We start from the raw sequence: 14,399 nt of genomic DNA, 5'->3' as shown, positions 1-14,399 counted from the left end.
ATGCTGCACGTGGCCTCTGCAGCGCAGCCCTGTGGTGGCAGCAGCGAGGGTTGGTGAAGCACAAACAATCCTGACACTCCGTCCATCGCCGACCACGTCGAGGTCCCCATCTCCTGGCTTTCCAGGGTGTGATGGCAGTGCAGCAAGTGGATTCATTTCCATCTGCAACCCATCTGTTGCGCCGGTTACGGGGTTTGAGTGTTATTTCCTCCGCACGAGTGGGTTTTTTCCGGGTACTCCAGTTTCCGTCTGCTCTGGCTGCCTTCCGACTCCGAATCGCTCTCTCCCTCTTTCTCCCTGAGCTGAGAGTGATCGACAAAACCGTGCGCATCACGAATTCGAAATTCTCACGGTGACGATGATGACCGTCAAGAGTGGGGGGCTGCTGCGGCTGCTACTGCCGCCGCCGCCAGGTCCACGGACCCCGCGGCCTCCGTGAAGCGGCCCGACGGCAGCAAGCGGTGGCAGAGTTCACGGGCGGCGAGCCGGCGCACGGCGCTTCAGGTGGAGGAGCAACGTGAAGTGAAGGCGCTCGCGCCGAGCAGCTGAGGGGCGACGAGCAGAGGGAGTGAGCAGCCTCCACACCACCGAGGCTTGGAGCTCGTGCCCCTGTCCTGGACGTGCCGCGGCACCTGCCCTCCTCACACCAACGCCGCTGGGTCGGAATGTGCTGCGGAGGAGTTCGCGGCGGAGAGAAGCGGGGGGCTCATAAGGACCCCCTCCCTCCCCCGTGCTGCGCTATCTCTCCCCCTCCCTCCCCCCCCGTAATCCCCTTTATCTGTGGGCACACAGCATCTCATGCCCCTCCCCCCATTTTCTCGTAGCAGACAATGAGCTTGTTCCTGGGCAATGCGTATTATCCGCCAGTTGTTTCGGGTTTATTTCTACGAACACGGCCATGGGGTGTGCTCGAAACCCTGACGCCGCCTACACGCGCATGTTAGTGTGCGCGTGTTTGTGTGTGCGTGTTTGTGTGCGTGTTTTTGTGTGCGCGTGTTTGTGTGCGCGTTTTTGTGTGCGCGTGTTTGTGTGCGCGTGTTTGTGTTTATTTGAAACTCAGTTCCTGGGCATGGTGCCCAAAGGCCAAAAACGCCAAGCAGCCAGCAACTATCGAAGTTGTAATACACGAGAGTTATCAACACGTTTGTTGAATTGAGCGATGTTATTTTAAGAGCTTTGGAAAAAGAGACGATGGGAGGGAAATTGCAAAGTGGAGCAGCGCGAGAGAAGATGCGTAAAGAGAAGTGGTGTGACCTGCAGCGTGGTGATTGCACGCCGCGTGTGGGTGACGAGACGGAACGGCCTGCATGTGGTGGTCACCACAATGACCTCCTACCACGAGACATCTGTCTCCTTGGCACGAGTACGAACTTGTGAACGTGTGTGTTTACATACAAACGTACACAAGCGCACACCACTAAAGGAAGTGACTATTTTCAGTAAATATCTGCATAATTTTGAAAGGTTCCAGCTCCCACTAAAATATTAAAAAATGCCAAAGAGAAATTGGATTTTCACTGCAGGCAAGCCAATGCATGAATCTTGCTCAATGTGAACAGTCATATTCAGAAATGTTGACCGACAGGGAGCTTCATACACGATTCATTGTATAAAATCTCCACGTGTTGGCATGCGTTATATCCCTGCCAAGCAGTAAGCCGAGGCATGCAGTCTTCACCGATTTCCTTTCCGCATGTCGTTCCTTACGGACACGATAATTCTAAAATGCACCGACTAATTTTCACAACATCGGTGACACGCGTCAAGGACGTCAATATCTTGAAGCGCCTGACAAGTGGGTGGGGACGGGGACGGAGACGGCGTGGCGGCGGTCGTGCTCGCAAACGGGCGCCCACGGCGGCGGCAGCGGCGTGGGTTCAATATTCACGGGGATACGACGCCCGCATCAACACTGCCAATATCTCTCTGCACAGTCCTCTGGGAGAGCCGAGCACCGGCGATGACATGTCCCATTTCCTTGTTTGTTTGTACACACAATATCCCAACTCCAAAACACAATTTTAGATTTTCTAAAGGAAAAACTGAACGGCGGTGCGTCCAGGGGCTCACTATCTCTCGTGTGACTACACGCGGCAGAGGCCCGTACAGACTCGACTTCCTGTTTTTCGTAAAACCTTATAAGCCCCCGTTTATCTGTGTGCCTGAACACGCGGTTATCTCCCCAGCCGTCCGACCGGCAGTAATGAAATTTTCATTGAAGACCCACGTCCGTGATAACTTCCACGAGATTGCTTCGGATGTCAAAAGGACAAAGGTCGGAGGTCGCTCCGCTCCCGTGAGACGCAGTCGGGGGACGAGGAGGAAGTTACAGGTAACACTCGCGTCCTGGCACCATTGCTCCGGCAGCTCCGGATCGTTTATGCAAAGCATCGGCCCCCTGGCAATCGCCTCGACTCGTAGCGAAGGGATCCTCGAGCAAGCAGAGCCCACGGCCACTCTGCACACACCACGGCCATCAAAGAAAATAGACCCCACGGCAAACTGGCCAATCCATTCGAGTTACTCACAGCCAATACATTTTAAACTTCTATCAACACCAATATAGAAAAATAAACACGTGCTCCAGACAACGCCGATACAGAAACGCCATGAATACGAGCAGTGCCAGGTGCTAAATGCGAATTCTGACACCTTAAATATTCACTGTGAAGCTCGTTGCGGAAACTACTTGGCACGTTACACAACTTATTTTGCTTTTCGCACGCTTTCACTTCTGAGAAAAAACGGCAGCGCTCATCTTTCCCAAGCGTCAAATCGCAGCTGGCAGGGGAAGGGTGAGAGGCAGGACCGCTACGCATCACGCACAAACACGCGTACACACACGCACACACACACGCCGGTACACGTGTGTACGCGCCCAACTGACTCGCCAGCTCCCACGGCGAGATTTACAGTCGTAGCCGAGCTGCTCTGCGCCCGTCCACTCACTCCGCATCTGTTTCCTTTGATAAGAATCCGCAAGCCAAGGGAGAATGCGAGCGGCATCCCCCACCGTGCACACACACACTCTGCACACACCACTACACACTGCACACACCACTCCGCCCCACCATCCACCCCACCCGCCTCGCTCGCTCCCACCCTGCATGTGAGCCTCACGTCGTCGCACCGAGCCACTTCCTGTGAACAAAAGGGGCTGTTGTGCATGGGGTGGCGCATGCTCAACAAAGACAAAGACCTCCTGCATAGCCTTTAACGGACTGTTAGGGCAAGTGTTGTTAGCGAGCACCTATTAAGACAGAAATGGCGCACAAAAGTGTGGTGTGGCCAGAACCACGCCCGGCTGTGTTTGTCTCCCCAATCCTGTTGTTTAGACACATTGCATCAGGTACTCATCTAAGGCTGAGTCGACCTAGGGTTCGTAGCACAGCATGCTACCCACTGTGCCACCACTCCTTAACAACTACACTCCCGCGTGCTCTATACACTGTTACACGCGTGTACAAATACATGTGCGTAGGTCGTTGGGGAAATGTCTGTTATTAGTGACCACCTATTAAGGCCATCGTGGCAACACTACCCATACCTGCCCCACACACACTAGAATATGACAAACAGTAAAACATTGAACCCCACATGCTCGCTTCAATGCATGTATCGTGACTGCAAGAATCTACTATATTTAACAGCACGATGCACCCTAAATTATCCTATTGTTGGTGGAGGGCTTGCCTCTATTCACTCGCCCCCTCCAACCTGAGTCTGTTAGGTTGTGGAGCTACGGCCCCATTTGCCAGGTGTGTAGGTGGCACCTGCACAACTATACAGCTCCCAGCTCACCCGCTCACCCCACTCACCAACTCACCCTACCTCGCCCACTCCTCCGCTCACCCCACTCACCAACTCACCCCACCTCGCTCACTCCTCCGCTCACCCCACTCACCAACTCACCCCACCTCGCTCACTCCTCCGCTCACCCCACTCACCAACTCACCCCACCTCGCCCACTCCTCCGCTCACCCCACTCACCAACTCACCCCACCTCGCCCACTCCTCCGCTCACCCCACTCACCAACTCACCCCACCTCGCCCACTCCTCCGCTCACCCCACTCGGCCTGCATGAGCCAGGGTGGTGACTACCCGGGGGTGACTACCCGGTGTCGTCACTGGCTGGACACGTCGCCACGCTGGCGCTTATCTCACCGACAGAGATAATTCGCGGTGACTCCAAGCCACTTGGGGGGGATCGGAGATGCCCCGTGCTGGCGAGAGCGGGGGCAGAAGAGATTTGCTGCCACGATATCCGTAAATAATATCATTAAAACGTGCCGACACGACGCAGCAGAACGTTGTGTAACCTCAAGAGTCGATGATTATTGTAGAGATAGTGGCGCAATTGGAGACGGGGAAGCTGGCGCTTTAATGTGTATGGGGCCGCCCTCCTGCCGCACTGGGAGAAGCCAGCAGCGGCTGCCGTGGCCCGGCACCCAGATTTGTGAGCCTTCCGAGGGTCTGCTTGAAAAACAGCGTGCACTTAACGCGAACAGCACGCAATAAACTACGACACCCGGCATACATAACAAACACGCAGAGGTTGTCCCAACAATAGCTCCGAGGGATAATGACTACAGCTGGCCGCCTCACAGCACAGGTGCGCTCGTGTGCAAATATACTCGATGAGTCACCGGGCCACACTGGCTGGGAGACTCATTACACACACACACCTGCCCCCTACACTCCCACAAGTACAAACAGACGAAAGCATCCATATGCACACACACGCAAACAAAGGCTCCACACCCGTGTTGTTGTGGACTCGGACCACCTCGTCCACTCCGCGTCGAACCACCGCACCGCAGATCAAACCACTGCCCTTTCTGCGTCTTCCCCTCGCAGCGCTCCACCGTGGAGTTCTATCACACCGTCGCCCTTCTCAAGCCCTTACAACAATATTCCTGCTCTATTCAAAACACGCGTCAACTCGTGCCTAGTACAACTTCGAGAGTGCAGTTTGTTGCATGTACGTAAGTTGCATTTCTTTTGCACTGTACGCAACCAACCATGCTCATTGGAGGCGTTGCTCGCCACCTACTCTTTTAAACCTTTGCACCCAGTTTGGCCGTGAACACTGCGGCCGTGTGGCCACCTGGCTACGGAGCCCAGGGAGGGGTCCTCAGTCACAAGGCCGGCTCAAGGACATTTCCTCAGCTGTCAACCTTGACCTCGAACAGGAATGATCCACTATACAAAGAACCTGCGTATTAAACTGTCCTGCTCCGAGGCGCGAAACCCTGTAGGGAACCGGCCACGTTGATCAACGGATTTCACAAAACCCAGCGCTTCAACCCGACGCTTTGAGGCTAAATCTTGCCGACCGAGGCAATGAAGTTGCACGTCACGGCCGGCCTTGACCACGGCCTCCACAAGATAGGGCCCTGGCCTTTCCCTCGGCCGCAGCCTCTCAGCCTCGGCCCCACGGCTCGCGACGTTGCAGCACGAGCGCCGGCGTTGTCGTGGGGGCGTCGGTCTCACCTGCACAGCGCGTGCGCGTGACGAGCGGCGGCCCCGGCGCCCCCGTGCCGCCCTCCCCAGGCCGCGTGAGCAGCAGCCGGATCTCGTACTCCGTGTCCGGGTCCAGGTGCCACAGCTTGAAGACGGGTGCCGCCACGGGGTACACCTCGGTCCAGTTGCCCTTGGTGGCACGCCACACCACCTCCTTGGCGAGCACGGGGCCCTCGCCGCGGATGGAGTTCACGTTCAGGTTGATCCACAGCGTTGTGGGCGCCACGCGCACCAGCAGAGGCGGCGCCACGGGGCTAGGCGGCTCTGCCGGGCGAGAGACACGGAGATGGAAATGATGGAGCGATGAATGGGTGTTTAACGCGTGCATTTCGCAGACGATATAGCAGAATTTGGATTAGGCCGCGTCGTGATCTGGACGTAATTTTGTTGTAAAACCCTCCGCCACCCTAAGCAGGCAAACAAAATAAACTGTCGCGCGGTGTGAATAATAATCATTCCATTTACTGCTGCGCAGGTTTTCCGCTACCGCGAAGCTCTTCGATGTGTTGTCGGAATGGACCGTGTATTGTTCGGCACAATGTCCGACGTTTTGCTCCATTAGCACTGTAAGTTATTCAGGAGCCGAGTTCTCACACTGAAGACGCTGAACTGAGTTCAGTTCCTAAAGAGATTCCCAGTGAAATCTCGCACGTTGTGCACGAACAAGACACATAAATGATTGTAATTATTGTTATCATCCAGCAGTGGATTAATCATGGCTGATGACTAAACCATTTTAACCCAGCGAGCGAGCTGAGCATTGCCATCGATCTGTCACAGTCAGCCCGCTCTGGCCTTATTAACGCGCTGCTAATGAACAAATCCCAAACCGATTTGTAACTCGTGTGTGTTTTACTGTGGCGACATTAACTCTTTTGCATGGCTGGGAAAACCGAGATAATCCAACAATTAAAGTGCGGTGAGATAAGGAGCGTTTCACAGCCAGTGAGGAGCATGTGGGTTATTTCTTCAAAAACACTGGGCAGACGCTCAATATCAAAGGATCACCTTTTCAAAACCTTCCCTGTGAAATATCACATTCACGAGTGAGAAACACTAACATTTTTTTAAATAGAACATTGTTCCAAAATAACATAACCTTAAATGTGGCAAGTGGTATCAGAACTTATCCTGGGCCTCCCCCTAGGTCGAATCGGCGTTATACGAGCACCAGGTGCGATGTGTCAGCATCAGCACCTGGGAGACATGAGCAGATGTGCGTGGGGTTTGGCCACCCACTCACATGGACACACGCCCCGTGTGCATTGTCCAGATATGAGCAAAAAGCATGCAAATTACAATTTACTGGAGGAAATGTAATTAGATACAAATGGTCAATTACATGAAGGTGTGAGATTTACATTTCAAACAGGTAAAAGGTAAAGGCACATCCCTGCAATTGCTTCCTCAGCTTGCAGAGGAAGGTTCCTCCACAGGAGGGAGTTCACTGGAGTCCATCTCGAGGGTAATTTGGCCTACTCTTCCACTCTGGCTAGATGCCTTGTCAGAGGTCCACACACACCTTGCCCCGCAACAGCAGAAGCTGCCGATGGCGAGGTGCTGCAAACCCATTGGATCTGCTGGGTGCCCCAGCGTCTCCACTGCCATGCCACGAGGTCGAACAGGCGGCCTATGTATTGATACCCACTTCACGATGGTACCATCCCTGTGTAATCTATTAACAATGACAAAATTACATGTTTTAATTGCAAGTAATTTCGACACTCGGATCTGTGTCGGGGTTGTACGTAGAGTGTAATCTATTAACAATGACAAAATTACATGTTTTAATTGCAAGTAATTTCGACACTCGGATCTGTGTCGGGGTTGTACGTAGAACTTCTGTTGCACCGTACGTAGTCAACTGTGCTAATCGGAGTTGTGCCAAATGACGTCTGACATTTAGCTTTGTGTACCGGGAGCTTTCTAAAGGAACTTTAACCCCAGCACACGTGACCCCGCCACGACTGGGGGCCTGCCGCATGGTTCCTTCAGTTCCTCAAAGAATGTACACTTCCTCAAGAGGCTCCCATCACGTGGAGAAATACTGTGCACAGTGGATCGTGACGATGGTGTGTAGTGGATCGTGATGATGGTGTGTAGTGGATCGTGACGATGGTGCGTAGTGGATCGTGATGATGGTGTGTAGTGGATCGTGACGATGGTGTGTAGTGGATCGTGATGATGGAGTGTAGTGGATCGTGACGATGGTGTGTAGTGGATCGTGACGATGGTGCGTAGTGGATCGTGATGATGGTGTGTAGTGGATCGTGACGATGGTGCGTAGTGGATCGTGATGATGGTGCGTAGTGGATCGTGATGATGGTGTGTAGTGGATCGTGACGATGGTGTGTAGTGGATCGTGATGATGGTGTGTAGTGGATCGTGACAATGGTGTGTAGTGGATCGTGATGATGGTGTGTAGTGGATCGTGACGATGGTGCGTAGTGGATCGTGATGATGGTGCGTAGTGGATCGTGATGATGGTGTGTAGTGGATCGTGACGATGGTGTGTAGTGGATCGTGATGATGGTGTGTAGTGGATCGTGATGATGGTGTGTAGTGGATCGTGATGATGGTGCGTAGTGGATCGTGATGATGGTGTGTAGTGGATCGTGATGATGGTGTGTAGTGGATCGTGACGATGGTGTGTAGTGGATCGTGATGATGGTGTGTAGTGGATCGTGACGATGGTGTGTAGTGGATCGTGATGATGGTGTGTAGTGGATCGTGATGATGGTGTGTAGTGGATCGTGACGATGGTGTCTAGTGGATCGTGACGATGGTGTGTAGTGGATCGTGATGATGGTGCGTAGTGGATCGTGATGATGGTGTGTAGTGGATCGTGACGATGGTGTGTAGTGGATCGTGACGATGGTGTGTAGTGGATCGTGACGATGGTACGCAGTGGATCATCATCACCGTGACCTCTGCGGCTGCACCTTTGACACGGAAGGGCACGAGGTTGGAGACGCTTGACCCCCCGCGCGTCTTGGCGACGCAGCGGATGCGGTCGTCGGGGTCTCCGCTCGCCGTGCGCAGCGCGAACGTCGCCGTGAAGCGCCGCGAGCGTGCCACACTCACCGGCACGGGCACATCCTCGCCGTGCTGCCTCTGAGAACCGGCAGCAGCAGAACAGGAAACAGCGGCAGCAATGGCAGTTGCGCGCGAGAGGCACGAGCGGAAGCACAAGCAGAGGGAGCAATCGAAGCCATGGCAGCAGCAGCAGGAGGAACGGCAGCAGCGGCAGAGGCCAATGTACAAGCAGCAGGAGCAGCAGTGACAGAAACAGACACAAGGGTTACGATCACACAAGAGCCACACAAGTGGCAGCAGCAGCAGCACAACAAAAAGCGGTGACAACACTTTGATGAATAAAACATTTGGTTATCGGTTGCATCCAATGCATTTTTAATTAGCGACAGATGACTCTAACCGAGGGGGTTTCAAAATAAACAGCACACATCGGCAGTGACGATGATGCCTGTTAACGGCAGGGGTCCCCAACCCCCGCGCCGCGGACTGGTACCACTCCGTGGCCTGTTAGGAACAGGGCCGCACAGCAGCAGGAGGGGAGCGGTGAGTCCGCTCGTGGCCCGCCCATGATTTTATTCACCACTTCCGTCCGTGCCTCTTTCCCGCACTGCGCACTTGTCTCAGTCACAGCGTTGGTAAGCCCACACACGCTAACCCCCAGTAGCCACAATGAGTGAAAAAACAAACGTCGCTGGAGAGCTTCTTTGAAAAGGGGAAAGACCCAATGATGACCCCCCCCCCGGTCCGTGAAAAAATTGTCTTCCACAAAACCGGTCCCTGGTGCCAAAAAGGTTTACGGTGTAAACGGCTGGCCATGATGAAGATGCTGTAAGTTTAGCAAAATGTCTTTTGTTCAAACACAAACGAAAAGCATTCACAAGACCCGGCTGAACGCTGGTTTTCAAACAACCCCACGCTCAGTTAAAGCTGAACATCACATTTGGACCACGTCTCCCCCCGACATGCCACGCAGCGATGCCCAACAGCGACGAGGACGTGTGCTACGGCGCAACGATCCGTCGATTAAAATCGAATCCCACGCTCGGGATGCTCGCGCGTGACAATACATTATTCATGACTTGTGCAATTTCTATGCCCATATTTTGTTTGTGTTAATGGAGTGAAAATAACTGTACAAATAAACAATAAATAATGAGAAGTAATGCATCATCAATTGCCTAAAGAGTGTTTTTTTTACGCAGTCCTTGGTGATTGGGCTGGTGATTCTGGCCAATCACAGGCAGCTGAGACCTGGAGTTCAACCTAGGGCTTAGTGGGGAGTCACCCGGCCACCTCCCATGTATTCCTTTCCTCTGCAAACGAGTGGAGCAACAGCTGTAACATCAACGTCATCAAGTATGGTGAGCTAACAATGACCACAACAACAGTGGAAACATTGGCATCAACAACTCCGGAGAAAGCCATTACAAACGCACAGCGAGCGCGCAATGAACATCAACATGAAACATTTGGCGTGAGCTGTAGCGCTGGGTCAATGTCTCTCTCTCTCTCAAAGAGGCGGCAACGGCACGGTCAGTGCCATGGGTTTCGACCGTGTTTACGTTTTAAATCTGTTTACATTCCTCTTCGATTAAACATCAAGTTCCCACTCACGAAAAGGAGGAGGAGGAGCAGGAGGGGGACACTTTCTGCGGAATGCCACAAGCAAGACATGGTCTGCAGGGGCCCACAACGTCCATCGTGCCTCGCTCGCTGTGGCAAAAACCAAGGCCACAACAAGATGTAGGGACAAAAGGGCAGGTAAATGAGAAACCGAATCAACCATGTAGGGTTCAATGATGAGAGTGGCGTAGGCGGACAGATGAGGGGGTGGTGGTGGGGGGGAGTTTGAATACTCCGCATCCGCATTCGCCATTCGGGGCAAGGGACAGGGGGTAGATTTTACTGCGCGGGGAAGAGCCACATGACCACAGCTGGGCGCTACGCGTGCGTCATCCTCACAGGGGTTGCTAGGTTGTAAAAAAACCCATCAAAACCGTGCCAATTAGAAACAGAAGGAGAAGACCATCGTGCGGAAAATGTGAAGGCAAATTTTCCACGAAATTATCGTTTTTCTGGAATTAGACGTTTTGAGATAAGCCCATTATCATGCTGCGTGTATTTTCTGTGTCCGTCGTAAAGTGGCAGGTGACGTGGTGTGCGTCGTTCCATGCACGGGGCTTCATGAGGCCACACTGGAAATTCTCACGCTGCCGTCCCCTGCACAAAACTGTAAACACGTAAACACGCTACTTGAACAAAGCTCCCCGCAGATGTTCTTAACCTTATATGAACCTTAAAGACTACGAAGAGGACACTGCAAAACAGCTTTGCGGCAAGGAGAGGTCACAACCTCTGGGAGAGGTCAAATTGTCCGTTGAGAGGCGGTTGTGAGAAGGCATGTTTAATAACTTTTATAAAATAAACACAGCATGGAAAGCCTGTCAAGTCTCAAGGTTATGACCTCATGGATAAAAATAGCTTTAAAATAATTGACGATGCGAGAGCTAGGAGTATAACCTCTGACCTGGCAACGGGGAAGTGTTTCAGCCATCCCATTGCAAGGTCCCCAATCCGGGCGTTGTTTATTTTGTTTAATCCAGCTCCCTCAGCCTGCAGCGGCGGCGACAAGCGGCGCAGTTGAAGCCGCGAGGGAGCGGCCTCGGGAAATTGGTTAATTAGAGCGCTTGTAGTGCAACAAGGCTGCCCAGCGGGAGGGACCCGCTGGCCCGGGGCCTGATTAACCCCTCGCATCTACAAGGCCCCTGGTAGAGACATTTAATTTGATCGCTATCGCTTAGGCTCGCTAATATTTAGCCGGCAAGCGGGCACAGCCATGGAGCTTTTTGTGACTTTTCATGGCAGCTGAAGCTCAAAGTTAAGGCAAGGGGAAAAAATGTCTGAAAAAAATATATAAATCCACCTCGTCATTTTTACTTTTTGGCAGCTTGCTGCTGGTACAGTGTGGAAAAACCTCATACAGCCCACGGCAGCGGGGGTCGTGGTTTGGGAGATGCACACAATGGCAGGAAATGTTGTCCAGTGCACGTTGTTTACCGGGAGACGGGTGCCACGTTGTCAGACGTGGCCTCGCCAGTAACCCCAATGCCCGTCGTCTCAGTAATCCCCGTGGATAAAAGCGTAGGCCAATGGCCAAACACTTTCTGATTTTGCGAAAAGTACCTGGAAAAATCTATTAAATTTAGGCTTTAACAAGTGACTTCAATGGAAAAACAATGATGACCACAATCATCCAGCCAGTCCAGCAAACAACACAATGTCCGAACAATTATGTTTTAGCTGATGACACAGACTAGATAACAACCGATGGATGCGAACTACAGGAAATGACTTAAGAGCTTAATAGAGATGGTGCAAAGTCGGGCTCCTGAGATAAACAAAGGTCATGCATAACGAGTTCACGAAACAATGGGAGACATGTCAGAGCGACACAACAACACACAGCGGAGTGTGTGTACCTCGGAGTGGAGTGTACCTCGGAGTGTGTGTACTCGGACAATTATCAACGGTGGACCGGGATATAAATAATTAAATAAATAGGTGAGTGACAGCAGGTTGGGGTGTCTGGAAAACCACCAATAAACACAAGACAGGAACACACGGATTAGGGAACACGTAATCAGGTTGATGGTAGGTATATCTAAGGTATATCTACTGTATACATCAACATACGGATTCGGGACCACACGGTCACGTCAAAGATTGGGAGTCGAGCGGGGCAGGACCCCCCCCCCCACCTCGCCCCTAGCAGAGACGACAGCCGGTGCTCGAGACTATCGATGAAGTGGCAGACAGACCAGAGGTGGCACGACGAGGTTGTCTGCTGTGTCGGAGGTGCAAGGATTGTCAATGGCTTGGGAAAGCCTTTATCCATCAGGGGAAATATCTCGTGGCTGATGGTGATGATGATGATACAACGCTTAAAGAACCCTACAAAAACCAACGTTCACTTGTAGAAAAACCCTAAAGCCATTAAATGGTAACTTCCGTGCAATATGTGAGCTTAGCTTTAAAAATGCTTTGATCTGATTGTACAGCTTGACCCATTTATAGATACCCTAATGATGTATCGTAAGCCTTTTACTTTCTTCTCAACAGTTGATTGGATATTGTGGAAGCCACGGCTATGATTGCGTGCCAGGAGAGGGCTGAACTCGTTACAAGCCGTATCGAGGTCGTCGGGAGACGCTGGTGGGGGGTTTAATTCAAACTACGTTTTCTACTCTCCGCTTTCTCCCTCTTATGTCCGTGGAGCATCTCTAGAAAGGGTCACCCCAGGCCGGAGACTCGCGGCTCGAGGACGCGGCACGGCACGTTCATCGCTTCTGGACGCCAGAGGGCGGCCCGAGGCGCCCCAGCACGGCGGACCTCGGGCCGCTCGGCGTGCGAGCGCCTTCCTCGTGGGCGACGCGCAGACACGTGGCTCAGGAACCACGCCGCCGTGAGAGTTGCCTACCGCCTGGGGGAGGCCTTCGTCCAGCAGTAGATCGATCGTGGCTGACGACGACTATTATTGAATTAAAATCAAACAGGTATATTGGCAAAAGTGCGAAGATGGATTTGGATCAGATCGATGGTGGGGGGGTGGGGTAATTGGGGTCGAGTTGGCGCGAGGTCGCTGCCCACAACCCGGAGGCGCTTCGTCAATGGGCGACAGCCTCCTCAGATTTTGAAAAGAAAATAACATCGACCGGTTTTTAGGACTTTTAAGCCCATTTCCTCAGACGCGTGTTTGAGGCTCGCTGCCCTGGCTTATGCACAGCTTCATGTGTGAGATTATTCATTAGATTTTGGTCAATGTTTTTTTTCTTCAAAATACTTAAAGACAAAACGAGATCATACTCGATTTGGTGCAAAGAGAATTGTGCCGTAGCCTCCGCTTCAAAGAAGTGGATGTAGCAGCGATCTAATTGTGTACTACATTGTTTTAACTACACCTTGCTGATAAGACGTGAGATAAGTGGGTACTGGTGTGAGGGGGTCTTGTCCCATACAGAAATGCTACTGGGAAGCATTACATGTGGAGGCCCCAACGGCCAACAGATCAGGTTTCATGAACGTTATTAAATCATGGTGACCGATGGACGACACTGGTGACGGAATGGCAGCCAAAGGAGTGAACGCGCCCAAGAGCACGACCACCACGGAGGAGGAGCGACGAATCGGTTCGCGTGCAAGAGCGAGATGGACTGTAGCAGTAGCACTGCACCATCGGGGGTGGCGATGGCCCGGGAAGGCCTCCATCCAGCAGTGGATAGACAATGGAAGACAACGACGATGACCGTATTCAACGACAGACTAAGCTCGCTGTCCTTGAAATCCGCACTCGAGATTGAAAATTCTCTCATGCGGAAAAGCTGCAATTTGAGGTGTGACAACATCCGGACGCAGAAGCGCATCCGACTCGAGGGTTAGTCGCATGCGCCGAGAGCTCCGCAATGTTGGAGCGCAGCCCTGCCGATGCGTTTCACCTTTTTAGAAGAATCACAAATCCGCAGAGACGGCGCTCCACCGAGGGGAAGGGCCGCGCGGCACCGCGCCCGGCGCCGCCGCAGCCAGGGACCGGTTTAATGCCGCGATGTCAGCCACGGACATCTGGTGTCGGCTCATGGATGCGAGCCACGCGGAGTCCCCCCACCCCCTACCCCCCGCCCCAATTTGTGCCCCCCCCCTCAGCCGCGTCTGCTGCCAGCGGATCACCCTGCGACCGCCGCCGCGTGACCCTGGCTGGGTGCGACACAGGAGCCTGGTGCTCTTGTCTTTGGTTTCTTGCGATCCTCGCTCCTTGCTCTCCGGCGTGTTCAAGGGTTGTGCCACT

At 53.0% G+C, this 14,399-nt stretch overlaps 2 protein-coding genes across 4 annotated transcripts in view; both read right to left on the bottom strand.

Annotated features, from left to right (window-relative positions):
- The window catches only part of SMC6 (structural maintenance of chromosomes 6), a 373,519-nt gene that overhangs the window by 110,051 nt on the left and 249,069 nt on the right, over positions 1-14,399 (bottom strand). The gene's annotated exons all lie outside the window — the stretch shown is intronic.
- Positions 1-14,399, bottom strand: part of PTPRK (protein tyrosine phosphatase receptor type K) — a 165,225-nt gene that overhangs the window by 83,441 nt on the left and 67,385 nt on the right. For all 3 annotated transcript variants that reach the window (XM_078875856.1, XM_078875866.1, XM_078875862.1), the window contains exons 6-7: positions 8,467-8,638; positions 5,495-5,788 (exon numbers count right to left, since the gene is read on the bottom strand). In XM_078875856.1, the coding sequence (XP_078731982.1) occupies positions 5,495-5,788; positions 8,467-8,638 (466 nt within the window). The remainder of the gene's footprint in view (positions 1-5,494; positions 5,789-8,466; positions 8,639-14,399) is intronic.

The sequence above is a fragment of the Lampetra fluviatilis genome, chromosome 2 (genome assembly GCF_964198595.1).
Source record: "Lampetra fluviatilis chromosome 2, kcLamFluv1.1, whole genome shotgun sequence".
Taxonomy (NCBI): domain Eukaryota; kingdom Metazoa; phylum Chordata; class Hyperoartia; order Petromyzontiformes; family Petromyzontidae; genus Lampetra; species Lampetra fluviatilis.
This window is presented reverse-complemented; position numbering and strand designations above follow the sequence as displayed.